The 26,206-nt window shown below is 37.4% G+C and overlaps 1 protein-coding gene across 3 annotated transcripts in view; it reads right to left on the minus strand.

The window, feature by feature from the left end:
* SULF2 (sulfatase 2) overlaps nucleotides 1-26,206 on the minus strand; it is a 98,055-nt gene that overhangs the window by 43,796 nt on the left and 28,053 nt on the right. For 2 of the 3 annotated variants that reach the window (XM_065754473.1, XM_065754471.1), the window contains exons 1-4: nucleotides 19,950-20,123; nucleotides 15,809-15,990; nucleotides 13,966-14,214; nucleotides 8,036-8,275 (exon numbers count right to left, since the gene is read on the minus strand). In XM_065754473.1, the coding sequence (XP_065610545.1) occupies nucleotides 8,036-8,275; nucleotides 13,966-14,140 (415 nt within the window). In that variant the 5' untranslated portion in view covers nucleotides 14,141-14,214; nucleotides 15,809-15,990; nucleotides 19,950-20,123. Of the gene's footprint in view, nucleotides 1-8,035; nucleotides 8,276-13,965; nucleotides 14,215-15,808; nucleotides 15,991-19,949; nucleotides 20,124-26,206 lie in introns of those variants that run through there. The other variant, XM_065754472.1, reaches the window with a different exon arrangement.

A 26,206-nucleotide genomic window follows, 5' to 3' on the forward strand; every position in this document is an offset into this window, starting at 1 on the left:
TTAAGTACTTCAAAGAAGCATTTAAAGCACTGTTCTTCTGATATAGTTAAGTAGACAGATTTCTAGGTACTGAGGTTTTGAGTTGCAATTCCTACAGTTACAGAGTGATTTTTTTTTACACCTCAAAAACCTTCTGTATCTGATACTAGATTTTCCTCAGAGTTGAGCAATTAGCTACAGCTGAGCTGAGTTTTGAATGGGGAAAACGAGCATTTCTGATCCTATTTTTTGCTGCTTATCTAGCAAAAATTACTTTTAGTACTCTTTGTCCTCTGAAAGACAATCAAAGGAAGGCAAATGTGAAAATGTTCTCACCCTGGCAAAGTACACATATAATGAACATTAAGCCCAAAGGTCAATTCAATTCTACATTCACATCATGGCCAAATATACTCTTAAACTGGAAATGTACAATGGAAACAACCCTGTGAAATTAATGGATTAACAGCAGAAGAAATACAAGGGTTCTGAAATACAGTTCTGTAATTTCATATGAAATTTGGTTCCACGAGAGAGATGTTCTAGAAACTTCAGTTCTCATGTGGTACCAAAATAACTGATCCAATCTTCCCAAACTCCTGATTGTGTTTCATTAAATATAATAGTTCTAAGAAAGTAACACGACTGGTAACCATCGCAATTAGAATATCCTACAGGCTTTTTTATTGTGCTGGGGAACCAACATGGTAGTAGGACAAAGTGAATGCAGGATAATCTTTATGATGCCTTTGTCCCTCTTCCTGAACTTGCATTGCACATTCCACAGTCATGGCCAAGGATCAGTGCCAAGATCTATTCAATGAATCAGAGGAATTGGCAGAAGGGGAGCAGATGGAGCCAAATAAAACAAAAGCGCTTAAGCCAAATATTTTGAAATGGTCAACAAGCAATCAAATAGAAGAATGCTAACAATGAGCCAAATCTCTCTACTTTCTCAGGTGAGCAAATACCCAATGGAGTCACTTGGCTAAAGCTGCCTTTCACTAATGGCTATGGCATGGCTTACAAAAGTTTAAACGGAACTAGAATTGTAAAGCATAGATAACTTTCTGAAAAGCTATCTCACACATGCACTCTGAAAGTTGAAAGAAAAACTCTAGAAATAACAATCTTCAACTCATCAATCTTATAATAATTCAGTACAAGATGACTCAGTGTGTTGCAACAGCATCACTTCCTGTACTGGGCAGCACAAGAGAAGGAAGCACTGGCCACGTGGTTCAGAGTGCTGCTCACTACCTACCACTAGTCAGTCTACTCACTTCTTGGTGGCCAATCCCAATCATTCAGATCTCCAAAATGTTTCTCTATAACAAAACCAAGACAATAAGACTTTTTTTTTTTAATAAGATTCTCCACCACTTATCACATCTTTCTTTCATGCATCATAGTCACAGACAATCCCAACCTTTAGATTTTTCCTTCTCTCATTGTATCATCAACTCATGCACGGTTCCAGGGAGCTACTGAGATATGCTGTGAAAGAAGTACTTTCTAGATTTTGACACCTAGATTTGAAATGTAGGTATTTTCTTTCACCTAGTATTATAACTGGAAGAACACTAGTAAAAGAGTTCACAGAAAAACAATGAAGTCTTACAAAATCTAAGCCCAACTCTGGCTCAGTATAACCATAGAATTTCTTTCAACAAGTTATTCACCAAAACAGAATTGTACTTTCTGTACATTTACCTTTTATGTTTCATAAAAAAATAAACCTAACAGCTTTTTTTTTTCTTCCAAAGGACTAGTCACCTCTTACCGTATTGAGAAGCAGCCCATCTCACAAACATATATTGCCATCCTGTGCATAATTTATACACAAGGATAGGAAGTTCTATTATTCCTAACTTGGACAATGAAACACAGTTCTTATGGAAGTACTCATGCTATTAAAACATACAAAAGGATATGAAGATGTTCCAACTCAAATTGGAACAACAGAAATTGGAATTCCACTTCCAGAACCTGGAAGCAGAACCTAAAGCAGAACCCATCTGTAAAAACGCCCTATAGGCACTGGCCGGTCTTTAAGTTATCCATGTTCTGGTCTGGACTTTATTAAAAGATACAGTTTATCATTCTGTCTTTGAGCTCTAATATCACAAAGTTTTTCCACTGCCCACTGATGTGTGTTTTGCTGCTCTATAGCACAAATGTATAACTATATTGGCCACACAGAACACTTGCACCTTCGGGTATAAAGCAAAGATCAGCTTAGGAAAACTATACTAAATAAATTACATTTTCACGTTAAATTTAATGAAAGCAAAAGAATTGGCTTTTACAAAAGCAAAGATAAAGAATTCAAGAAGATACCACAGAAGACGATTAAGCCAATAGATTTTCTTAAAAGTACTGTCATCTTAAAAGACATAAATTAAAATAAGTTTAACATTTTTTTTTTCAAATATGAAAACATTCCCTTTAGTTTTTTGCTATTTTGAATGCTATGAAATGGTAATCATACCTCTGAACAAAACAAACATCAAGCTATGAATTGCTTCTTGTCTGAAATGATAAATCAATACAACAAAGCCATTACACTTCAAATTGGCATCCTATCAGCAGGATACAGTGCAGTAGGGGAAAAAAAGAAGAGGTGTTTCTCACAATCTACAACACTTTATGTTGAAAACAGATATAAATAAGAATAAATAAGAAATAAAGAGAATAAATAAGAAAGAGGACAAGAGGGAAATAAAATATGACTGGGAAGAAGGGAGCCACAGACGCTAGCTTATTTCTGTAGTTGTGGATGCATTCATCTTAGACTCCTGGAAGGTTTTATTTGACTGCAGGCTATTTTGTGGATTTTACTCAGTGAATTATTCACTGAAATGCACATATTCTTCTCTCTAGGATGGTTAAAATGTGCATTAAATGACATAAAGCTACATGCAGAAGACAGGTAATAAAACAGTAGCTATATAGATGAGTTTCATTTCTGCAATCCCTGCATAATCATCAGAACATAACTCAGTGCATTCACACTAAGTTATCATATATTATAATACCTTTAAAGTGAAATTACTGAGGCATAGAACTCAATTCATAGAAACAGAGGGAAAAGACATATGCATCCTTGATTCAAAACCAACTGATAAGACAGACGTGAAGTCAGAGCTGGGAAGTAAAAAGTCTAACATACATGAAGCAGGAAATTCAGAAATACATTTTGTATGAAAATGTCATTCTACAAAATATTTGCAGGATATCCCATCTCAATAATTCACTGCCACAGACCAAGTCTGACAGAAGAAGTAACATGGACATGGGTTTGGGCTAAACATCAGCACACTTCTTATATCCTTTCCAGTGCGGGTTCTTGGTTTACCTTAGCAATAACTGCTATCACAATATATCCTGTAGGCTGAAGCTTTCTTTCACATCATTTTCAAATCTAATGAACTCAAGCAAGGTAAGAAATACAATTTGACAGCTCTAGATATGGTAATTTTTCTGTATAGGGAGAAGAAGATCTAAGAAAACTAGTTTACTTCCAAGTAAAATAATTCAGAAACTTGATACCTAGTTTTCAAACATCACCCACATGTCTTGGAGGTGCATGTCTTAACAATGCAGTTCCTAATTGTGCAAATCACATCTAAAAATAAAGTCTGAGTCCTAAGTCACTTAATTATCATAATATTAGATGGCCTTCTGTTCTTCAGTTGCTGCCCTACATACAGGCGATCATTCTGACTCAGTCGTTTTCTTTAAAGGTACATAACATGATGGAGAATTGCAGCACAGTGCAATGACTACAGCATTAGAACATGAGTCAAAACTTGCATCCCTTCTTAATATCGCTCTTCAACTGTATACTGCTTTGCAGAAAATACTCCGTTATTCTACTTCTGTCTACAGTTTGACTCTTTTAGTTTACCGATTGTTCCCTACCAAAAAATTATACACAAAGATCAACTTAAGTTTTTAAGTATTTCTGTAATCCAACTGTTATGTAGGCTGCAGCAGCCAACTGATAACCAGAGTATTCTTCTCCAGATGTGCATCAAGATATTAAAAGCTGATCACATATTTTTCATGTTCATTTCTCCTTTAATAAACATTTACCAATGGCCTTTCTCCTCTATCTTACAATTTAATGTTAAAAGCACTTAAAAATGCCAAAGGCTCAGACAGTGACAGGGAAAAATAATTATCTAAATGCAGTTAACCACTGCTGTCTTCACCTAATATTAGAGGGAGGAAATGGAAGACTGTCACTGAATTTTAATGAATTCATTAGTTAATTACTGTAAAGCCCTGTGAAAGCGCTAAGAATGATTATTACTTTTATTCCCAAGAAATTTATTATAATGGCAGAGATGGACCTCCAACAATGACTTTTCTCTAAGTCCAGAATATAGAAATGGTACAGAATGACATCTATTAATTCTTTGCATAATTCAAGTACAACCTTCCATCAGAGTGAGATACTGACGTACTGCCACACAACAAGCAGTGTTTACCTTTTTTAATAGGTTAATTTAACTTTAATAGTTAGCTGTACTATAGGGTATTGCACAACAGGAATAAAGATGGTAAATTAGTCAAGACATGTATTACATTTGGTGCATAATGTGCCACATTAAACTCTAACGTACAATAGAATTCTTGCATAAAAGTCATGCAATAGAGTGAATCAGTGAAGCAAAAGCAAGGCTGAATTTGGCCCACTACCCTTAATTCTATTGAATTTAATAAGAAAAACATGTCATTTCATTTCCTGACTGCAGATAAGACTGACAAAATATTCTGGAATCAGTCAACAACTTTAAGGCCTAATCATTCAGCCAGCCAGGTGAAAGGAAAAGAGAAGCTTTTATATTAAGTAACATTTAAGGGACAGTTTAAATGTGTAATCTAATAAAATACAATACTATTTGTTGCTGTTAGAATCAAGTAAGCAACAAAGTATTGTGCATTTTAAAAGATGTCTCATAAAAAGATGTGTATATTCACAAAATCAGGATTTTTTTTTCTCTGCTGTGAATGTTTACACAGGAACTTCTGGCAGAGAAATCCTCTGACATTCAGAAACATTTGTCACAGGATCTCGTTCTATTTCATTATAATCATCTGTTGCTCCAAGATGAAGTACCAGTGACCACTATTTTAACTTCCTGATAATTGAGATATTGCTTACAGGGACTTTACTAAAGCTTAATTCATTAATTGAATTGGATCGTTTCAATAAAATGCCTGTCTTGCCCAGCTCCCCACAATATGTAGTGGGACAGTGCTCTAGACTGAATGTTTACTGAAATCAGAGATCTGGTGTCTGCATGTACTGGCTATATAGTGAGAACGTGGCCTTTGAGTCACTGTGACACTGGAAATTCTTACACTGTGAGACAGGTCAATGCAGAGGAAGACATACCTTTAACACCTACTGCCTTAAAGGCTTCTGCTGCAGGAGGACAAGCCAGCCACTGCACTGTCAAAATATGTAACTGATTCATGTAAAGCAACAGTGAGTCCTATACCTGATGGCTGAAGTACTGACTTAAAGCTGGAGACAAAAATTCCCTTGAGCTCAGCATCTTACTTTCACCTCTATACTGCCAAGTCACCAGTTACTAAAACTTTCTAAAGTATTAAAGTTGAATAATATAAAAGTGACAAACAAGGGTGAAGCCAAGAAAAAAATTACAGGCAAGTCCCACCTTTTCAATCTTCTCTCATACATCTTATTTGAAACTTGTGGAGAAGAATTGCACACCACACTGCCTGCAAACCACCAGCACATTTCCCAAAGGTGCCCACAGCATCATAGGTCTATATGGATCCAAACCACAAATGCCAGAGGAAAAATACTATAATGCAGGATGATCAGCAGGATAGTCTTTTGTAACAAAACAAAACACATGGAGATCAACATTACAGAGAAAAGGGCAAAGAGATATGAAATGAGTGACAGAAAAGGGAAAAAAAAATCAAAACAGCAGAACACTAAGGGAAGCTTAAAAGCAGTAGGAGAGTACAGCTTTTTCTTTCAAGTTAAAATAAAATAGAAAATGTAAAAGGGAAACACAGGGAGGTTTGGCCTATGCATTAAGAAAAAAAACAACCTCTCTACTAAAATGACAGCTTTCCCATTTCAGAGCTGTGAGCTTACATATAAGCACAAACCTGCAAAAATTGTATTCACCGTGACTGCTTTTTCCTCTTCAAGAAAATAAAATAAAAATAAATAAAAGCAGTAGAAAGCTAGTGTGTATCTGCAGCTTATGCCAGCAACACCATGGACCCCTAAATAAATAAACAAATAAATCTATAAATTAACTTAGGAGCTTTCCTGATCTTCATTTACTGCAAGGACACTCCGTATCAGAGAAGGTATTCATAATGTCCAGAAGCATTCTCCTTGGTACATTACTTTGAAAATTCTGCAAATTGTATTTCCAAAGTACAATTTTCTGCTGTTTCTGAAACAGGTAAATCTGCTGAGATCTTTGGAAAAAAACACAGGTGAAAATAAACACTTCCTTAATGCTGACTGACCCCACATAGAGGTTAACACAAGGTTTTATTCAGAGACCAGAAATTAACACAAATCTTCAGTAATGGCGATATCCATTACAATTTTTGTAACAATATATCATGTTAAGCTATGTGAATGGAGATCTCATTTACACATTAAGATCACTTGGCACTTTGTAATTGTAAAAGTAACTATTTCTCATATTCTAACAGATTTATATTGCAACTTCACAGAAACAGAAAGTAAATGTAATATAGATTCAATATAAATTTTGAGTCTAAATGTGAACATTAATATAAAAATATAACACCTAAATATTAGGATCTTTGCAGCAGCTGTAGGAGTTGATAGAGCGGGCGGGTGCTCAAAATATAGTTGCTACATATAAAAAATTATTACAACAAGCAAATACCAGCAACACAAAACAAATGATCTATGAAGAATAAAGCTTGGTGTGGTATTCATACAATCACTGGTATTAATACCAGGAATGACAAATAGAAGGAAACAGCAACCAATTAACTAAGTATGCACACTTCCCCTAATTTATTTCTTTCCACATTAATTCAAGTCTTTATTTTAAAAAACAAAACAGGGAAATTACCTACTTGTTTTAAGACCAAACCTTTACAGTAATGGCAAGCACAACTCATGTGAATGTTCAAAAACAAACAAACTTAAAGATCTTATTGTAATTACTATTTAAAATTTATACTCTTTCCTGGAAGCACCATCAACATCAAGCCTCACATATTATAAAGATGAAGCATGAATGTGTAGTATCAGTAATAACTGTACTACTACAGCAGATATACTACAAGCAACATGCTTGTTTTTCGACATGATAGAAAGCATTTCTTAGCAGGAAATGCAAGAGAAACCCTGTAACTGGCAAAAACATAAACCTCATGTACAGAGAACACAAGAAAGAAAGGAGTGTGAAACAAGTGCTCTGTATTTTCTGAAATCCTTTCTGCAGGATCTTTGTTACTAAGCATTGTGTACAGGAAGAATTATTTGTTTCTCAAGTGTACATTATCATTTTGCAGATTGTTCCTCAGATTTTTTTTTTATCTTACACACCTTTCTGGGAATGGACTGCCTAGAGATAACATTCTGGATGACTGCTCTGCCCCAAAGCACAGAAGAGGAAGACTTTTCTCCTGTATTCTCAGTTTGATTAATATATTTGTTTTATGCAAAATTCAAATCACTAACTCATTTCCATGGCATTTCTCATGTCTTTTGCAGGGCATATTTTACATCTGCTGTGCCTGGGGTTTAGTCCTATAACAAGACATTCTGTTCCTATATGATGCATATTTACTCCTTTGTAGTCTCTGTAAAGGTTGATGGCAGTGGCTTTTTTCTGTTTTTTGCTTTTTTCCTCCTTTTTTTGTTTGTTTATTTGTTCGTTTAAATTTTCTCAAGTAAAAGAATAAGGAAACTAAACCTACAATCTAAATCCACAATAGAAGCTACAGCATTCTGCACTGTACTAAGAAGGCTAAAGGAGCTTTCAAGTGGAGTCAGTCTTGATCTTACCTGTCCTATATCCTGTGTTGTTGAGGTACACAGCAAATGTACGAATTTCATGCTGAGCCTGCCAAGATGGAGAAGAACAGTTCTCGTTGTTAGTGTAAGTGTTGTGGTTGTGGACGTACTTCCCCGTAAGAATAGAGGAGCGAGATGGGCAGCACATTGGTGTTGTCACAAAGGCATTGATGAAATGAGCACCTCCATGCTCCATGATCCGTCTTGTTTTATTCATCACTTGCATAGAACCTGGAAAAAAAAAACATCTTTGAATTATTTTCTTGTTTCAGTCACAAGAGCCAAGAGCTCATGGGTTCCATCTGAATCAACCACAGGTAATAAGAGCACAGTGATTTCTGAGGGCATCCAAATACTAAGAGATTACACATCGTCCCCACTTAGAAAGTTTTCCCATAGTTTTGAGAAGGATGAAATACTCAAGTCCTAACTTAAGACTGAATTCAAACCTGTTGACATAAATCAGTAAGATTTTTGTTTCCAGCTGTAACCAGGAGTGTCTGCCTAGTCTTTCTGGAGCCACTAGTACTGTTCCAGTAGCTGAAGGCAAGACTCAACATGAACTAGACTGAGATAATGTGGCCTGAAGGTTCAATTAACTTTGTGCAGCAAGTCTGACCGAAGTTTGTATTATTTAATCCTTGATTTCTGAAGATAACTGATGCACTTCCTTTTGTGCCAACTTTCTGCTTCTGCAGAACACTTTTAGCTGGGAGTTGTAGTCACAGAAGTGTCCACATTGAAAGGGAGGGCTCCAAAGCCACTGTTCAAGCACGTCTACTAGAGTTTTCTACTACATAAAACACTCTTCTCTCAAATGAAATATTAGCAGGAATTGATTTCCAGAAGAGGCAGCAACAGAACAAAGTCCTCATTAGAATTTCCATAACCAGCTCACTGAGTTCTGTCTATCCATTTGATCCATTTTGATAAAGGGCATTAGCTAAATTTCTCTAGATTTTGTAAGGCTTAGTTCTGTGGAATCAGATTTTAGATCAGTAGTTGGGACACATAACCATAATCTAAAAACAAACAAGCAAGTTTAACTGGTAGGGACTTGGATTATTTAAAGTTAATGGGAATCAAAGTCTTTTTGCCAGATGTTACTAGAATAAACACTGTTGTCAAAAGGCTGTTCAGTTATCTGTTCAAGACAAGGCTTTGGATTGGATCTACCATAATTTTAAACCTAGATAAACTTGGATCCATATCAGAGGTTCTTCTTACCCATAAAAATATCAAGGATCAGAAGAAAAAGGACTCTTAGATTTTGTTATCTATTTGATTGTTAAAACATCAGAGTACTTGATCAAGGAAGAATTTCCACTTCCCAGAGAACTTACAATACAATACCTGTGATAGCACAACCTTGTAAAGGAGAGTAAACCTTTCCATCACCAATATTTCCTTCTTATTACGAGCAAAGAAAGCCAACAGAGAGCACAGAGATGAAGGTATGGACTTATGCTGTAGTAGGGTTGGGGCTAACGTACCCAAGGTTCAGCTGGATTCATAGTTCAGCTTTAATCAATGTATGCTGCAACCATCTGGAACAAACTGTATGTCAATAATGGGTTTAGGTTTCTTCTAAGCTCTTTAGAAAGGGATTTCATTATGAAATTGCAACAGTAAGTCAATCTGATACAGAGAACATTGATATAACCAGGAGTGAAAACCTAGAGGAGAAACAGTCACAAACCATATATTAAATCTGACCCTCTGCAACCATGAATGGAAGTTAACTGCTAATGTATGTCATTCATCTTAAAAAAACTAATGCCATGGCAATTTTAAGATCATTTTGTCGGAATTAATATAATAAAGAAAGAAAATCTGTGCATTTTTCAGGCCTGAATACATCCTTGTCACATCACAGATACAAGAACCAAGGTAAGTTACTGACTCTCCCTTTAGAATTTGTTGAACTCCACATTTTGAAATAAAAGTGCTAAACAAGTTTTCTTTTTTTTTTCCTTTCTATAACTGTGAGACAAGACACTAAGTGTCATGGGAGAAGTCTCCATTTCTTTAAAGGCATTAACACAGTTAACAGTTATACATCATGTGACTCTGAAAACTGGATGTTTCCTCTGTGTCCAAGAAAACCCAAGAACAAGCAGGCAGACTGAAATTCTGCCATTCCAATATTAAAATAGAATTTATCAACCCCTTTAAATGACAGAGACATCTGTGCATAAATAACAGCACATGTTAAGACTCCCCTTGGGGACACTAACTGTCTTTAATAAAACTGCTGTAATGACACAAACCTATACATCAACAGTCTCTAATACAAAAACTTATGATCTAATCTGCTTTCCTAGCTTGACAACTAATACAGAGTGACAGATCAGTGGAAAGTAAAACTCCAGCATACTCTTCCGTGCAGTCTTATATAGGCCAGCTTTAAATATTTTAAACAGCCTGAAACCAGCCAACCAAAGCTTATTTTCTTCAGCTTGCCTCCAGTACAAACATAGAATTGTGGAAAAAAAAAGTATAAATTGATCTTTCCATAGCAGAAGATTAGTTATACGTTAATCGTCAGCTGGAACCTCAACAAATCACCTTCTGAGTTGGAGAATCTTTTGGAGGTTTATTAGCTGATGTACCAAGAGAAATCATGCTTTAAAGCATCAATGTACAATTCAGAAAATGTCTGTGACCTGTGAAAAAGCACTGATAATAAATAAAAATGATTTAGTAGTTCAATGTGGAATTTCTATGCTATTTTCCAAAAACAAAAGATCTACAAGACTGTGAAAATAGCTAATTAAATCAATTTGATGCATTCAAGCTTCTCACTTAAACCAAAGAAAAATCTAGGTAGAAATTACACTTGAAATCTGTGTAGTGTCAAAAACTTTACACTTAGTGCCTTTTCATGTCTCACTTTAAGGATTAGGCTAATACTTTGACTAACATTAATGGAGAATCCACACTAAAAATGTATACTTCTAAATGGGATCTTGACACTGAGGTTTAAGCTCACCCATGATAAAAGTTGAAAGGTATCTGGATATTTAGTCATATCACTAGATAGGAATTTACTTTTTAATGTGTTTGAAAAAAAAACAACAAAAAAACACTATAATACAGGAGAACTGTTTACATTTACAAATGCTATAAAGAAAAAACATCCAATATAGCAAAGTGCTTACTCCTATTCTGTTTTCCAAATAGATGTTATACTGGAAAAAGAGTTATTGAATTCTGTACTGGAATATAACATAAAATTTTTCATTAACTACTCAGTAAGACTGCAATCCAGACTAGCTAAAAAGAATACTTTATCAGTTTAGCAGTTGTTCATAAAATAACACTGACTTTCTCATTAAATATGTTTTGCAGTCAGAGGTCCTATTTTACATGAGTTTTAGCAAACTCCACTTGTTTAGGAGCTTTTGAGTCTCAAGTGACTCAGTGAACTCCTAAGGACAATTTGAGAAGCAGCATATATATGCAAATAAGTTAACAATCCCAGAATGTATACTCCCCTAAAGTCTTCTGTTTGAACCTCATTAGACATCCTTTTCACATCTTCACATCTTTTTATTCTTTTTAACACATCTCTAAGACACTTATCTCCACATATGATAACTCAGAAACACCTCCATACTACTTTTATTTTTTTCACACATTGGAACATATAGAAACATATGAATCACCTCTTGCTCAGATTTCTCTAACATGGCTGAAATACTGTCTAAATAATTTGATCCTTCTCCAGCTACGAGATAATAAGCTGATTTGTTGAACCACAGCAACATGGCGGTCAACCTAACTACACTGGAGAGACCATCACACAGGAGACTAACATGAACTTACATGGCTCTAATGGGGGAAAAAGTATTTGGTTCCAATTAATTATTTCTCCTCATCAGTATATTCCTCTTCTTTCTATTCAGCTTTTCAGTACAACTCTTTTGATTAGAAATATAGTCAAACTGAGCACGTACGTTTCATTGGTTCTTGGTGCTCTCATTTACCTTCTTCCACTTGTATCAATTACAATTTAAACTTGTTCTCCTTTGACCTGGACATTCTACATTCTTTTCATTTGTCCCTCACCAGCCTCATCCTTTTTTCACTAAGAGACTGTGTTTTGGTTTCCTACATAGAACTCTTGATTAGTAGCAGCACAAATAGAAAAAGTTGAACTCCTTTTTCAAAAAGATCTCCTGGCAAACTCCACCTACTACTGTTAAAACTACCTTAAATTAAACAAGAAAGGTTGTTGGGAGTACTTGACATTGCATTGTGTTCCTTTTTGACTCAAATATAGCTTTCGTTTTTCTTTTGTGGTTACAACACCCATCAGTTGGAGAATACTTCAAGTAACTGAAATCTTTGTTACGTACAACTTTCTCTGCCACACTGCCACAGCTTACAAGTTTTCCTTAGCTTTTATTCGTAATTCACATCTTATTTTCATCTCTCTTAAATGCATTAACCACAATCCCCACAAATGCCAATTTTGATTTATTTGGACAGCTCAGTAGACAATAGAAAAAATTAAAATTAATTCAAACAAATATCAGGTCTTACAAAGCCACTAGTCAGAAATGACAAATGTCTAATCTCAGCTTCACTGGATGGATTCTCCTTAGTTAGATCCTAATTTGTGTGGACACGTGCCCATTATGCTTGAAAATGGAAAGCATCAGGTTATCAGAGAAGAGAAATATACTGCCCAAAGGACTTAAGACAATTGCATCAGAAACAAGCAGGCTAGCATAAAATAGAAGATGATAAATTTTTTAGGACCACCTTCTGAGCCTGCAAGTATACTTTGGTTCTTTTGGGTATACATTATTAAAGCTGCTTTTTGTGATCCAAATAACCACTTTAAAAAAAAGTGACAACATCAAAAAAGCATAACGAAACAAAAAAAATAACCAAAACCAACAATATCACAGACATGCAGTAATACTGATAAAAAGGGAGCATCTATCAGAACATTGCCATGTTGCTGTGATTAACCTCTCAACTAGAGAAATATAGAAGTAACACAAGTTAATTAACTTTACTATTTGTGTTCCACTTCTTCTTTGAGGTCTGATACTAGAAATCTGGCATGGCAGCTTGTCAAAAAACCCCATCAGACCACACATATAGCAGCTCTCATCTTGCAGATGATTCAGGCTTTGTAACCACATAAAAGTATATTTTTAATGTGAAACTACAAACATAAACTGGATTGTGTTAATCACTTCTAACTGCAGACAACATTTTGTAAATATAAGCTTGCTGAGGAAATACAAGAAAAGCCCAATTCTGACAGTTAATTCATTGTTCCAAATCATTAAGCAAAGTATGTTTAATCTCCTTTCTTCAACAATTAACATAGCATTAAATAGCTACATAGAAAATAGCATAAATAGCACTGTAGAACCTTTTCATACTAAGTGATTCTGGTCAGTAATTAACTACACATCTAAATGGACGACACTGAGAATAGCATGAATATGTTAGGTAAGATTTAAGTAATTAAAATTATAATTGTATACGTAATGAATGCCTGCAATTACACAAAAAGTTTGGGTAATTTCACAGCGCAATAATCAGTTATGAATTGAAACCTACTGCTTAGGCATGTAGCTTCCCAGGCTATACTTGCTGTTGCCAGAAGTGCAGTTTAGACATGTAGATGAAGACAGATTGATGGAAATCTCGTATTTCCACAGAAACAGGAAGTCTGACATTTTCAGTAAAGACTACCTTCAGCTGCACGCAACTGTAAACCCACATAAGGGTAAGCTTCAAGTTTCAACTTTTGCCATCTTGTTCCTTCTACTATATCTTTCACATTACATATATATATATACATATAATTATTTTGAAAACAAGCATCCAGCTTCAGGGAAACAAGCACTATACTCATTACCTAGAATTCTCTTTATGTTATGTTGGTTTCTTACCAAGTTCTACATCCTGATCATCGGTAAGAACAAGGATGATGTTTGGGCGGATGTTTCTACGGTCCCTTTGAAATCTTCCCTTCAGACGCTGATTTAACAGGAAAGCTGAACTTCCATCCAACAGTGATAAAACCATCATCATGAATAATCCAAGGACAATACTATGCTGTGCCATATTGCGTTGATTTACTGTTTTCTCCAAACAATGTATGTTAATGTCTTCCACTTCTTTCTTTGTGAGCAGGTATCCTGTAAGGGAGAAACGTATTTATTACACTTTTCCCTCACTACCCCCTTCCCAAAGAAGCCAAAAGAAAGTTATCTCCAAAGAAGTGAAAAGCAATATATCCCAAATTATCTAACTCTTAAGACAAAAAAAAAAAAAAAAAGCAACAACAAAGTATTTTTCCAGTTACAACAAGAAGCTGAAACTTGAAAAATTCATAGTTCATAAGCTGTTACCTACATATGCAATTAAGTTTTCTTAACTCTATGCTCAAATTCAGCAGCAATTTCAAGGGTTCAGTAGAGCACAGTCCTGCTTTGACACAAAAAAAGTTATCTCCTTATTTAAGGTTCTGGGACATACTGAGATGACATTTTTGCTTACTGCATCAAAAAATGAAGATGTTGAAAACACATCCATCTATATTTTTAAACAGGTCTATATAGTAGAATTTACTGAGTTTACAACACATTTGTAAACTCACAAAGAATCATCAAATTAGAAGACCACTTATACACTGCTTTATCTTACAGATTTCATTGGAGTACAGAGCTGTCCAGCCCCTGAAACTGTTGCAGGATGCTGCTTGAAGTCTCCAGCTTTGATAATAGCTTTCAATGCTTCTGTTGGTTTCCAAGTATTACTGAGTGTCAAAGGCTACTACTGAAAATGTTTGGGAATGCACTGAAATGTTTTGCACTGCCTTAGACTTCACTTCACCATAAATACAGTTCCCCCAGATTAACTTGGTCCAGCAAGCCAGAAAAGACCGTCTGGCCATTCCTCCAGAATGGTTCCTAAAAATGAGTAAGCATGCTGAAGCATTTTTGAAATCACAGTTATACTCAATGGTCTTCTGTTATAAAGGGATTCTCTCCTGCTTTCAGAAGTCAAAACACTGGTATGAAACTGAAAAGAAATATCAAGTACTAATTGTTTCATCAGACCTAGTGATCAATGAGTCAGTTTCTGATGGATTCCCTGCTTGCTGCTCACCACTTCCTGGACTGCTGCCAATGATCTCTAGCAATGCAGTGGGAAAAAAAAAAATCAATTAATAATGACACAAGGAAGGCTCTCTGTTTTTTGTAAAGACCAGAAATGCCTGAGTAGAAAGAACCTAGCTAAGAATATTTCACCCGAATAAACACATTGGCTATTCTGTTCCTATAGCCACTTGGGAAAACAATTTTTTCCCCAAGCAGATTATTTCATAGCCACGTTATTACTTCATCTCTCTCAGCACCTGTTCTTTGAGATAAATTTTTATGAAGAAAGTCCTCACGAAGTAGCAAAACCACTGGTCTGAAAAATTATACTCAGATTCTATGCTTATTTAAGAAATATGTACTTAATTTTCATATAAGTCAACAGATATGTACCATAGTATGATGCAATATTTACTAAGGCTGTTTTCCAAAAATGTATGCTAATAGGTTTTTGAAGAAAAGAAAAATCTTTCTTCCTTAGTAGTCTCCCTACTGAGTTTCACTAGCAGGTTAAATTAGCTTTCTTCATCAAAAATATAGATTAATTTTACATGTCATAGCACTTATTTCAGTGGGTAGGGAAGGAGAAAAGTACAGCTTCCTAAATTCACAGATATAGCTTTAGTACCTTTGCTACTGATCAGAGATTCACCAGGCTGTAGCAGAATGAACACCAGTAAGTCCTATCAATTTTCATTCCTTGTACTTAGAATTCCATTTGCAGCAGTAGAACTGGGAAGAATCATGTCAGATTCAATGCGTTGCTACTGTCCAGAGTAGTCAAAACCAGCCTGAGAAAGAAACCTAGACCTATTTCAAAACAGGAAGCAAAAAAAAAAGTTAGTTTAGCAGGCATACATACATACTCCTAAATACTGACTTTCTAGGGAGAAGAGATAGAGAAATAACTTCTGTTCTTCAAAGATTATTCCATATGTATTTCTCTTTAACAAGAAAAAAAAGAAATAAAGAAAAAAAGAGAAAAGAAAGAATAAATATAGATACTTTTGTTATATACGTTTTTCTGAAGGTCTACAGTTTAATGTTTTCTTTTCCTTCTGTTCTACATAGCCAATCACTTCTCTGAATAATAGCGTTTGCAGTCATTTCTTGGTGCATTTGGATGGCTGTCCCCTCTTGCTGTATCTGCTCTTAACTACTAGACTCACTGAAGATTGCTGTACATATGATACTCTTCCTCATGTTTTCTCACTTTGTTTAAACAAACGCATGGAAGTACCCTTATGGCCTCCCTCCACTCAGTTTGTCTTTACCTCAAAGTTTATTGCCCCTCACTCACTCCACTGTATTTAAAAATAGAAATTGTCCCCAGCTCAAGAGAGTTGCTTATCTATCTGTGAAATACTTAACACATTCAGGGATGTACTTAAACTGCTGTTCTACAGCTACTTTACCAAATGTGTACATTTATGCTTAAATAATTAGTTATATCTGAGAGAATGCTGTGGATGGAGGAAAGAAATTTTCATGTAAAGTACAACAGGCATTTTCTCCCAAAACCTGTTATCTCTTTCTCATCCCCCTCCTCAGTGGAAAATTGTCAACTATTTTGATGAGTTATGTTCCTGTTATTATCAGGTAAGTGCTGCCAGGAACCAGCTCAAAGCATGTAATTACGTGCAAAACTCACACCAGTAACTAGGTAAGAAAATTAAAGCAATTTTAGAAAATAACCTATTTCTTAAAATGTGTATTCATAAAAGATAGACATGTCACTACTAACAGCATATTTGCTGTAAAACCTAAAAGCCAGCTTTAAATAGTTCTGAGAAGAGTAACAGAAGAGTCTCTTGCACAGACTGCCAGTGGTCAAATATAGATGGGTATTTTTAACCCTTTGCCTTCAGTGAACTTCAGGGAAGGAAATATGACATAAAGGACGTTAACAATTCTTTCCCCATTTCTATCAACAAGCTAAACTGTGACTCAACAGTAACAGCAGCAGGGAGAGACCGCCAGCAATGCCCCAGTCTGCCTTCACTTTAAATATAGCACCCACTCCAATGATGCATTTTGTTCTGAGTGGCACAGATGGTCCACTGCTTTATGTGTCTCTGCAGGCCATCCTCCAATATTAAAGATGCTTGATCTGTAGTTGTTCTCATGAGAATTAGGCATGCCTCTTATTTTCTCCCAGATTACACATACGAACTTGACAAGTCTGGCCACTCCTGTTTTGTATTTAGGGAAGTGCTATCAGAAATGCATCAAACATTCTGCAGCTGGGTCATCTAGCTGAGTTTTATTAAGCCTACAAGCTCCGAGTGGGCTGCAGTAGAATAAGTCTGGTCTTCTTATTTTTTGTGGTTTACGGTTGAGTTTAACAAGTCCCTGACTCCCTTCATAGCCTGAATTAGATACAGCTGCCTCTTTTTGTTCTTAACTCCCACTAGTATGGAGAATAAGAATAGTGCCAAAGTCAGTTCTTGCTGTGCGGCAGCGCAGAACATTACCCTAAGTCACATTATAAAAGTTGAAGATTTTAGTGAGTTTATTCTATTTATAAAAGAATGGAGACAAGTTCTGCTCCCAAGCAGCTTTTACACCAAGGAAGGGCAACTTCTTTCTAATACCGCTCTCTGCAATTATTGTCAGTTCCATTGCAGCGCAGGCAGGATGCACAAGGATGACTGATGTCACTTCTATCCCCAGATGGTGTTTTTTATCAAGCTATTGATTAGTATTGCTTGGCACAGATGTAACATCACTGCATGTCAACCCAGTAGCTGATAGCAGCCGGCACACACTGCAGCTCCAAGCCTTGCTAATTCCAGCCACACAGCTGTCCCATGCACAAACGTAGTGCAAATTCACTGAAGTCAAACGATTACATCAGTACAATCAAGAGTAGTACCTGACTCTTGTCAAAACATAAAAAGCACAAACATACCAAATTAATTCTTATATGAAATATGTAAGTTAATACTGCTTTAAGACTCTTTATACAAAGCTGCTATTTTCTAGTTCTGCTGACACTAACTGATCTTCTAAGTACACTGCAAAATACTACATACAGAATTGGCATGGCAGCCGCAACAGAACAGGGTAATGGCATGAAAGCCACAAAGTGGAACTGCACAGTAAGGGAAAGCAGGATAGCAACAAGCAGCACACACCTGCTCCACATCCAGCTGGAGCCAATACAAGGTGCATTATTTAAACACACTTTAGGTGTGCCATTTGTCCACTGTTTAAGGTCATTGAAATACATGGTGGCAGATCCATTCCCTAGCAACCAACCCTATTAAAACCACTTTGCCAGTTAAATGGATTCAGCTACACTGCTGTTCTCTTAACTCTCCAGTTGCTCCTGTACATATCGGGTTTGGTAACGACACTCCTTTTTCACTGAGGCTGTCAGCCATCATTTGAAACCATAACATTTTGTTTATAACAGATATAAACAGTTTTATTTGAGAATTAAGAGGATTTCTGTTGGTAATTCAACTAGGTTCTCAGGAGAAGGCTGAAATCATCATTCATGCTGTAATCTAACAACACGTGGTGTCTTCTTGTACTTTGCTACCTTTTTTTCCCCAGCCAGTTGGAAGTTTAAGTACAGCTAAGCATAGCTCTTCATGATGACATCTATGTTGATTTACCTATCCAAACTGTGGCTCAATTATTCTTCTCCTCAAGCAATCAACATTTCCTCAGAGAACAGGAACTGAGCTTCCAGACTTATCAGGGCACTGGATTGCCATGCAGATGAATTCTCCTGAATAGCTTTCCTTATGCTGCTGGACTCCATACCAAAGCTAAATATTTATCAAAGGGAAGCCTACATTCATTGTGGAATCTCTTCCTTATTATGCAACTTCCTTTCAACTAACATTGACGTATAGTTCAGTTATAGTTTTTCTTACGACTTTATTTAAAAAAAAAAATTTTAAATACATAATACACTCTTCACATGTCCATTCTATTCTTCCTATTCACCAGTTGCATGTATTTACTACAGGTTTCCTGTAAGTCACAATATTCATGAGCCTTCAGGTAGGTTGCATCGCTAAGTGGATCCCCCAAACCCACAGTAACAAACGTGTTTTTCTGTGCTACTTGGAGATAACAGTCCAACAAATTCTAAGAGACAAAGAATTACTCCTCTATTACACTTATTATCCTCATATATTTATAAACCATAAAGACACGCTGATTTTAAAGATAATTACATTGACTTGCGCTATGTACAATAACCACAGACCTACCAGAAGGGAATGAACGCAAAAGCATTAAGATAGAAAAGGGAGGCAGGAACGCTCACTGACACAAACGTTCTAGCAAGTAAACAGATTTTTTACAGCTACATATAGAAGCAAATCCTGCTCAGTGTATACATCCGTTAACATATATAGACGTTCAGCTGCACGCATTACCCGGATGCACACGATGATTTATGAAACGAGAGGCTAAGAGCTATAGCGTCAGTTGCCTACGAACTCTTTTCCTCACGACCACCGCCCCCGGCCACGGGCAGCGCGGGGCAGCGCCCGCCGGGGACGCAGCGGCTATGGCTGCGCCGGGCTGGGGCTGAAGGGCGGCGGCGCCGCGGGGAGCAACGCACGGCCGCACCGCATCGCCCCCGTCTGCCTTCGCAGCCTCTTTTCTCCGAACGCCCCGCACAACTTCCAGCTCCGGCCGCTCCCTACGCGGCGTGAGCCCCCGCTACGCGAGCCCCTCCGCCCCGGCTCGGCCTCCGGACCCGCAGCCGCCGGGCACCGCCGCCCCCTCCCCCGCCGCGCACTCACCGCGGAGCCGCCGCTCAGCCGCGCTGTGCCGCCGCGCTGCCGGGCCGCCCGCGGAGCGCCGCGGCGGAGAAGCGCATCCTCGGGCAGCGAGCGGAGCCTGCTTCCGAGTAAGCGCTCGGAGGAAGCGCTCGGCCGGCTGCTCCGCTCCACCCGCCCCGTCCTTCTTCCTCTCCCTTCTCCTTTCCCCGTTTAAAAAGTTCATTTACCTCGAAGATCCTCCTCCCAGCGTTGACGCAACGCCCCGGCGGCGCGCAGAGGAAACCTGTTCCTCCGGCCGCAGCTCGCCCCGAGCCCGGCGGCAGCGCCCCGGGGCCAGGCCCCCGCCGGGGGCACGGTGCGCACAGCACAGCGGGCGAACGGAGCGCCCGAGGGGCGGGAGAGGGAATGAACGGCCCCTCGTGGGTCGTGGTCCTCTCGCAAGCGGCCCGGGGCACGCAAGGACACCTCGAGCACTGCCCCCTGCCCTGGTCCAGCAGCCCTTTACTCTTGTGCAGGGGAAATCAAAGGACACGATACTTATTAGCAGCTAATCTGAGTTCCTTGAGGGAGTGACTCGGAACAAAATCCTTCATACACGAAAAGTAATGGTCAAATAAATACCTAAATACAGATTATCTTCAGTGGATTCTTCAAGAACGTCTAAGAACAGCTTCCAAAAGGTACTGATTGATTAGTACTTTACTAAAAGCTTCATTTTCAAACACTACACTGGTGACAGCGTCGCATGGAGCTTACTCACACTTTACTACTACATCTAATATGGAATTACATACATCACAAATTCCTTGATTCTGATCTTCAGTCTTTTCTACTATGAAGTTTCAAGCACACATCCAAAAATAAAAATCTTAATGGCGCTATTTTTATCATAAAATGATAAAGTGAAAACAGTGAAAATGGTGCTACGTGGCTGAGAATGGACAGCATATAGTTTTTCTGGGCAAGAACTATCACTGGAAGATGAGCAGTAAGCCACTGAGCAGAGAAAGAAGATCCCATCAGTTTGCTACTTGAAGTCCAAGCCAGCACAGGAACACGACAGTTCCTGAAAAGCACCAAGGAAAATGACCAACTGTACCTTCAAGGAAAAAAGTCAGCACAGGAGAGGTGTATAGGAAGAACTATAATTGCTTGAGAAGTAAATATTTTGAAAAGCCATGCAGGGTATATTAGAGAAAATAATGAAAATGTACTTGTTTAATATATGATTTATTTGGATTTTTCCCTTAAAACAAACATTGCTTCCAATGACCTAATTCTGACTGTGCTGCAGAAGCTAATCGTCCTGACCCTTTGTCACTAGGCCGCATTCTTCACTGCACACAGCGTGACCCCAGATCAGCTGAAATGAAGCAGCACAGATCCCCCACGTACCGCTGCAGCACCGCGGGGGAACCTGCCGGCTGTGCTCAGGAACCACCAGCACAAGCAGAGCACTTTCTGTCAGTACAACTGCATCCACACTAGGGGCTGCAACAGCACAACTGTGTCAGTGTGAACACGGCTCCTGAGCAGCGCTGCACTAACACAAAAGGTGTATGCAGAACAGGGGCTATGGGTTGCCGACATTTTGATAAGATTGTTATATTGCTTTCTAAGATAGCATTTGACCTTTTGGTAGTGACTTTCATCTCGTGATAAAACAATTTACAGCCAATTAAGTTTTACAACACACCTGTGAGCTATGATGTTCCATTTCCACATACTTTAGACACAAATTTCAGTCGGATAAGGCAGATGAGTCACGCAGAGCCAAAGCCATTCAGCAGCAAGGTCAGGAACACAAACCAGGAAACTCAGCATTCCTCTGTCCTAACCACAGGCCAACAGCGTGCTATCTGAAACACACAGACTGTACAGATCAGCTCTAGAAGAACTGCAAACAATAACAAGTCATGAGGAAATTTGCTGCTCAGAGTTTGCTACACAGTGCTCTGCATACTACACTAGAGAAGGAAGCACACGTGCTCCTTTTTAAAAGGATTTTTCTAGAGCACTGTAAAAGGGATTTTCGATCTTAAGGAACACACTGTGAACTTTCTTCAACAAGCTACAATCAACAAAGACACTAAAACTGGCATTAGTGACAGCGGTGTAGCAATCTAAATTTGATTTAGCATCACTGGAAAATCTGTTGCAGCAGATCATTCATTTCAACAAAAGGGTAAATTCACCTCACAGCCAGTGCATGTAATTTCCATTAATGCTAATGGCAGTTATGCAAGTGCATTAAGAGGATAATATACCCCCTGGTTTGTGACAACCCTGCAAAGTGAAAGGTGCTTCCTCTTGAAGAGAATAGGGTTTCCAGCTCATGCATTTCAAAATAACTTCTTTTGGCACTGTTACAAACAGGACAGATAACTATTATATGCACTTGGAGAGCAGCTTCCAAAGTTGCAGCAGTTAAGCAATTTTAGCTCATTTTCCTAGTGCCAAAAATTCAAAGGATATAGGCACAATTAAAACACTGTGGTTTATTTGAAGTCTTGGGCAACAAAATCATGTGAAATTACTGGTAAAACAAGAAGGCCTGAAAGACTCCTGGTGCAAGGGGGAGGGAATGACGTAGGTTTATACTTTTTAAATGAAATAAATTATCTTCATTCACTAACTGTAAAAGAATTCCGTGTATATGTAGGTTATCACAAATAAATAAATAAATCAGGAGTCCAAGAGAGAAAATGAGGAAGGAAGACCATTTCTTTCACCCCCAGTTTCCGCCAAAGAAATTTCAGCTCTCTCGTAGCTTGCTATCTAACAGATTGCAGATATTTTATTGTACTTCAAAACAACAAATATTGCCAATTACCCAAATAATTAGTCTGTAAAATCCCTGGATATATCTGCTGAAATTAGGAGGAAACAGATGTGCGGGCATATCTTGGAGCATCATCACACATCTATCTGCACTGTTAGGCAATGATCCCTCTCAAAATTAAATCTAGTTTATCTGCAACACCTTACTTTGAAGTAGTGTGGCTTAGAAAAATTAAGTTGAACAACTCATGTTGGAATGTTTATTGATCTATGGATTGGACCAAGGGGAAACATTTTGACCCAGCTGGCAGATAGTGGGGATCCACACCATTATCTTCCCAGCAGTTCAGGGACAACAGCCAGAACCCAAGGGTGGGGAAAGCAGTCATGGGCAACTGTAGCCCCATCACAGAGCACTGGGAATAGGAAGAGGAGCACATCTCAAAACTCTGGGAAATGACAAGTAGTCAGAGAGAGTTCAGTTATCTAAAAAAAATAACCAAACCAACAAACTCCATAAATGGAAGAACATGCTGCTTGAGACATCTTTTTCCAGTGATGCCAAATACAATGTGCTTTCAGAGCTCAAATATTGCTCTCTTCTCACGTTCCATGAGATAGAGAAGAACAGCTGACTTCCACACTTTAAAGTACTTCATTCAACGTTTCCCAACTCTCCTTCCTAACCTTTATTTTTGTAGCTGCTTATCATGCACAAACCTCTAAAATCATTGCTCATTCTGATCCCTCTTCTCTTTTTCTCCAGTTCAGACACACACGTGCTCAGAGCCATCTTTAAAAACTCAGAAAAAAGCCAGCAATAAAATACAAGTGTGATATCACCTTCATTTTCTCAGGGTACCATACCATTGTAATCACTCTAGAGTTGTACTATCTAAACTGGTCAGACCTTTTCCAAATATGAATATTATGTTCTTAAAATTTCTTTAAACAACTGCATTTCAATTGCATAAATATGCACACATTGCTTCAACAACAATTCAGAGTACTATTAAGGAGGCAAAATATGAGACCCAATATTCAATGCCATCGTCCCACACACTGCATGCATTTTATACTGCAGATCCAGTTCAGTTCTGTGAGCGATTGCTCCATTCTCAACTTTCAAAGTCAAGTTACGCTTCCTATACATATGCAATGTTAATATGTTAATATGTTTTGAGGTGCTATGAAAATGGAAAAGGGGAACACAGCCAACAGAAGCAAGGAGAAATGAAAGTTCTACCTTGTTCTATTGACCCAAATGCTAAGCAGTGAATCTGCTCTTTTGCTTACTCTTAAGCATGAAAATACAGATTTAGTATGCTGTTTGGATTTAGTTATGGCTGTAAGTTTACAAAGTCAAGAGAAAATAATTTCTAGGCAAAGATAAATCAAATTATCTTAATCATAGCTCACGACAGTGGATGCAACTTACTGAGTGAAATACTGAAGCAGTGAAGATGATTAGGAAGTTACACGAATAATAAAAGTAACATCCCAGTGCACTGATAGTTTATCTACATGGATAATAAACAAAACAAAGCTTCCAGTAAAGCTAAACAGAAATTCATAGCAAACATTATTATTAGAATTATTCTGAAATGCACATACAAAATTAACATGTGCTGAGCATTAATATTATTACTAAACTTCAATGATGCATCTGAATATCTATAACACATATGAACTGTTGTTGGTCACACAGCTCCTATAACAAAGAAATGGTGGAAACAAAACAAAATGAAAAAAAAATCCTTCTTTTTCCCTATTCATAAATTACCCTTAGAACACTTGTTTGTAAGCCAACAGTGATTTAATATTCTTTTTAATAAATAATTTTTCTTTTCATAAAGAATTCAGATGTGTTTTGTTTTAAACATCTTGATCTCATTTCCCTTGGTAGGCTTTCAACTTTTCAGTATGGCGTGCAAGCTGCATTTTATTCTGATGCTGAAAATGTATGGATATGAAGCAATGGGATAAGAATCAAAAAGATGTATTCAGTTAACTAATGACTACTGCTCTCCTTCCTCGGCATAAGGCACTATGAAACACAAGAAATGAAGCACTTACATTCACTTTTAGTAAAACTTCTCTTAGAGAAGTCAATAGCCATTGCCCTTATTTCAGTAAGATTTTGTAAGAAAATAGTAAAGTAGGTAACAACAACAACAAAGTGTGCATTTCTGATAAGAAAGTGTTAGAACAGAGACATGACAAATCAACTGATATGCAATAGAGCAGCAAGCCTTAACTTCATCTAGCTACTGTGGTTACTCTGAGAAACTTTCACCAGGCAGCCATTGGCATGGCTCTCATTCACTGGTCCATCTGCAAAGACCAGGAGAGTTTCTGTGACTCAGTAATGCTCTAAATGCACACTGCAACTTTTACAATACTCATGTGCTCATATAATAAGATCTGATTCTTTTCCATGTTTCAAAAATTTCAGGCTGATTGTATCTAAGTGCTAAAAATCAGTCTCCAGCTACTCTCTCTGTTCAGATGCAACGCAATTAGATTTCCCTTTCATATCTTCTTATATAAGCAGATAAAAGATAGCCTGACTAGCGTCCTGGTCTTCTGCCTAATTATCTTAGTTAAACCTTTTATTTTCTTTCTGTAACCCAAGTGCCTATTTCAGATCACTTACATCTATGTTTTCTTCACGTGTAGAGCATATTACAAAAATCCATCTGAGACTCTTTGCTATTCAACCCTGTCCTTTTGAATTATTATTTGTAATCATAATTCCTCCTTTCATCTGAGGAAAATAATATGCTGTTTTCACTAGACGCACAAGCAGCATTCTATTTGTCATTAAAAAAATAAATAATAACTCACCATCACTGTAGAATCCTTGCTGGCTACAACGATATTTGGCAAAGAACTATTTTATTTAAGCCCAACTGGTCCCACTAACATCTATTTTCTGTCTTCACTGAACTTCCAAGCTGCCTTCTGTTATATGACCTTATATCCCTTAATTCAGGTAGAATTTTATCACTAACCTCAGTAGAAACTAAGTCTGTATTTTTATCACTACGAAGTCCTTGCATCACCAGTAAACAAGTTACAGGTCACACTCTTTATATACACTAAGCACCGTTTACACACCTAACATGGAGTGCATTGATTTTTCAGAAGCAGTCAGCACCCATAGGAAAGTGTTCTGAAAAACTGTGTAGTTTTCTTTAGATTCTGAAGTTGCAGTTGAATACTTAATGTTTGGCAATACTAATTTTCTTTTTAACTCTTACTTTAGTTCACCTTCTTCTGAGACCTCATAACTCTCATTGCTGATTACAGTAATAATTCTTGAGAAACTTGCTTATCCCAAAGTATAAAAGAGATAAGCTAGCTCCCCTACAAAGAGTAATATCTAGCATGAGAATATGAGCGTACCTCCAAGACAAAACTGGTAGTTGGACAAAGTTCTCACCATAGACTGAAATGCTGTTATGTACACTGTAGAGAAAAAGTAATTTGTTAAA

This window comes from Cyrtonyx montezumae, unplaced genomic scaffold, assembly GCF_038088225.1.
Source record: "Cyrtonyx montezumae isolate F1298 unplaced genomic scaffold, pur_monq_1.0 scaffold_9, whole genome shotgun sequence".
Taxonomy (NCBI): Eukaryota; Metazoa; Chordata; class Aves; order Galliformes; family Odontophoridae; genus Cyrtonyx; species Cyrtonyx montezumae.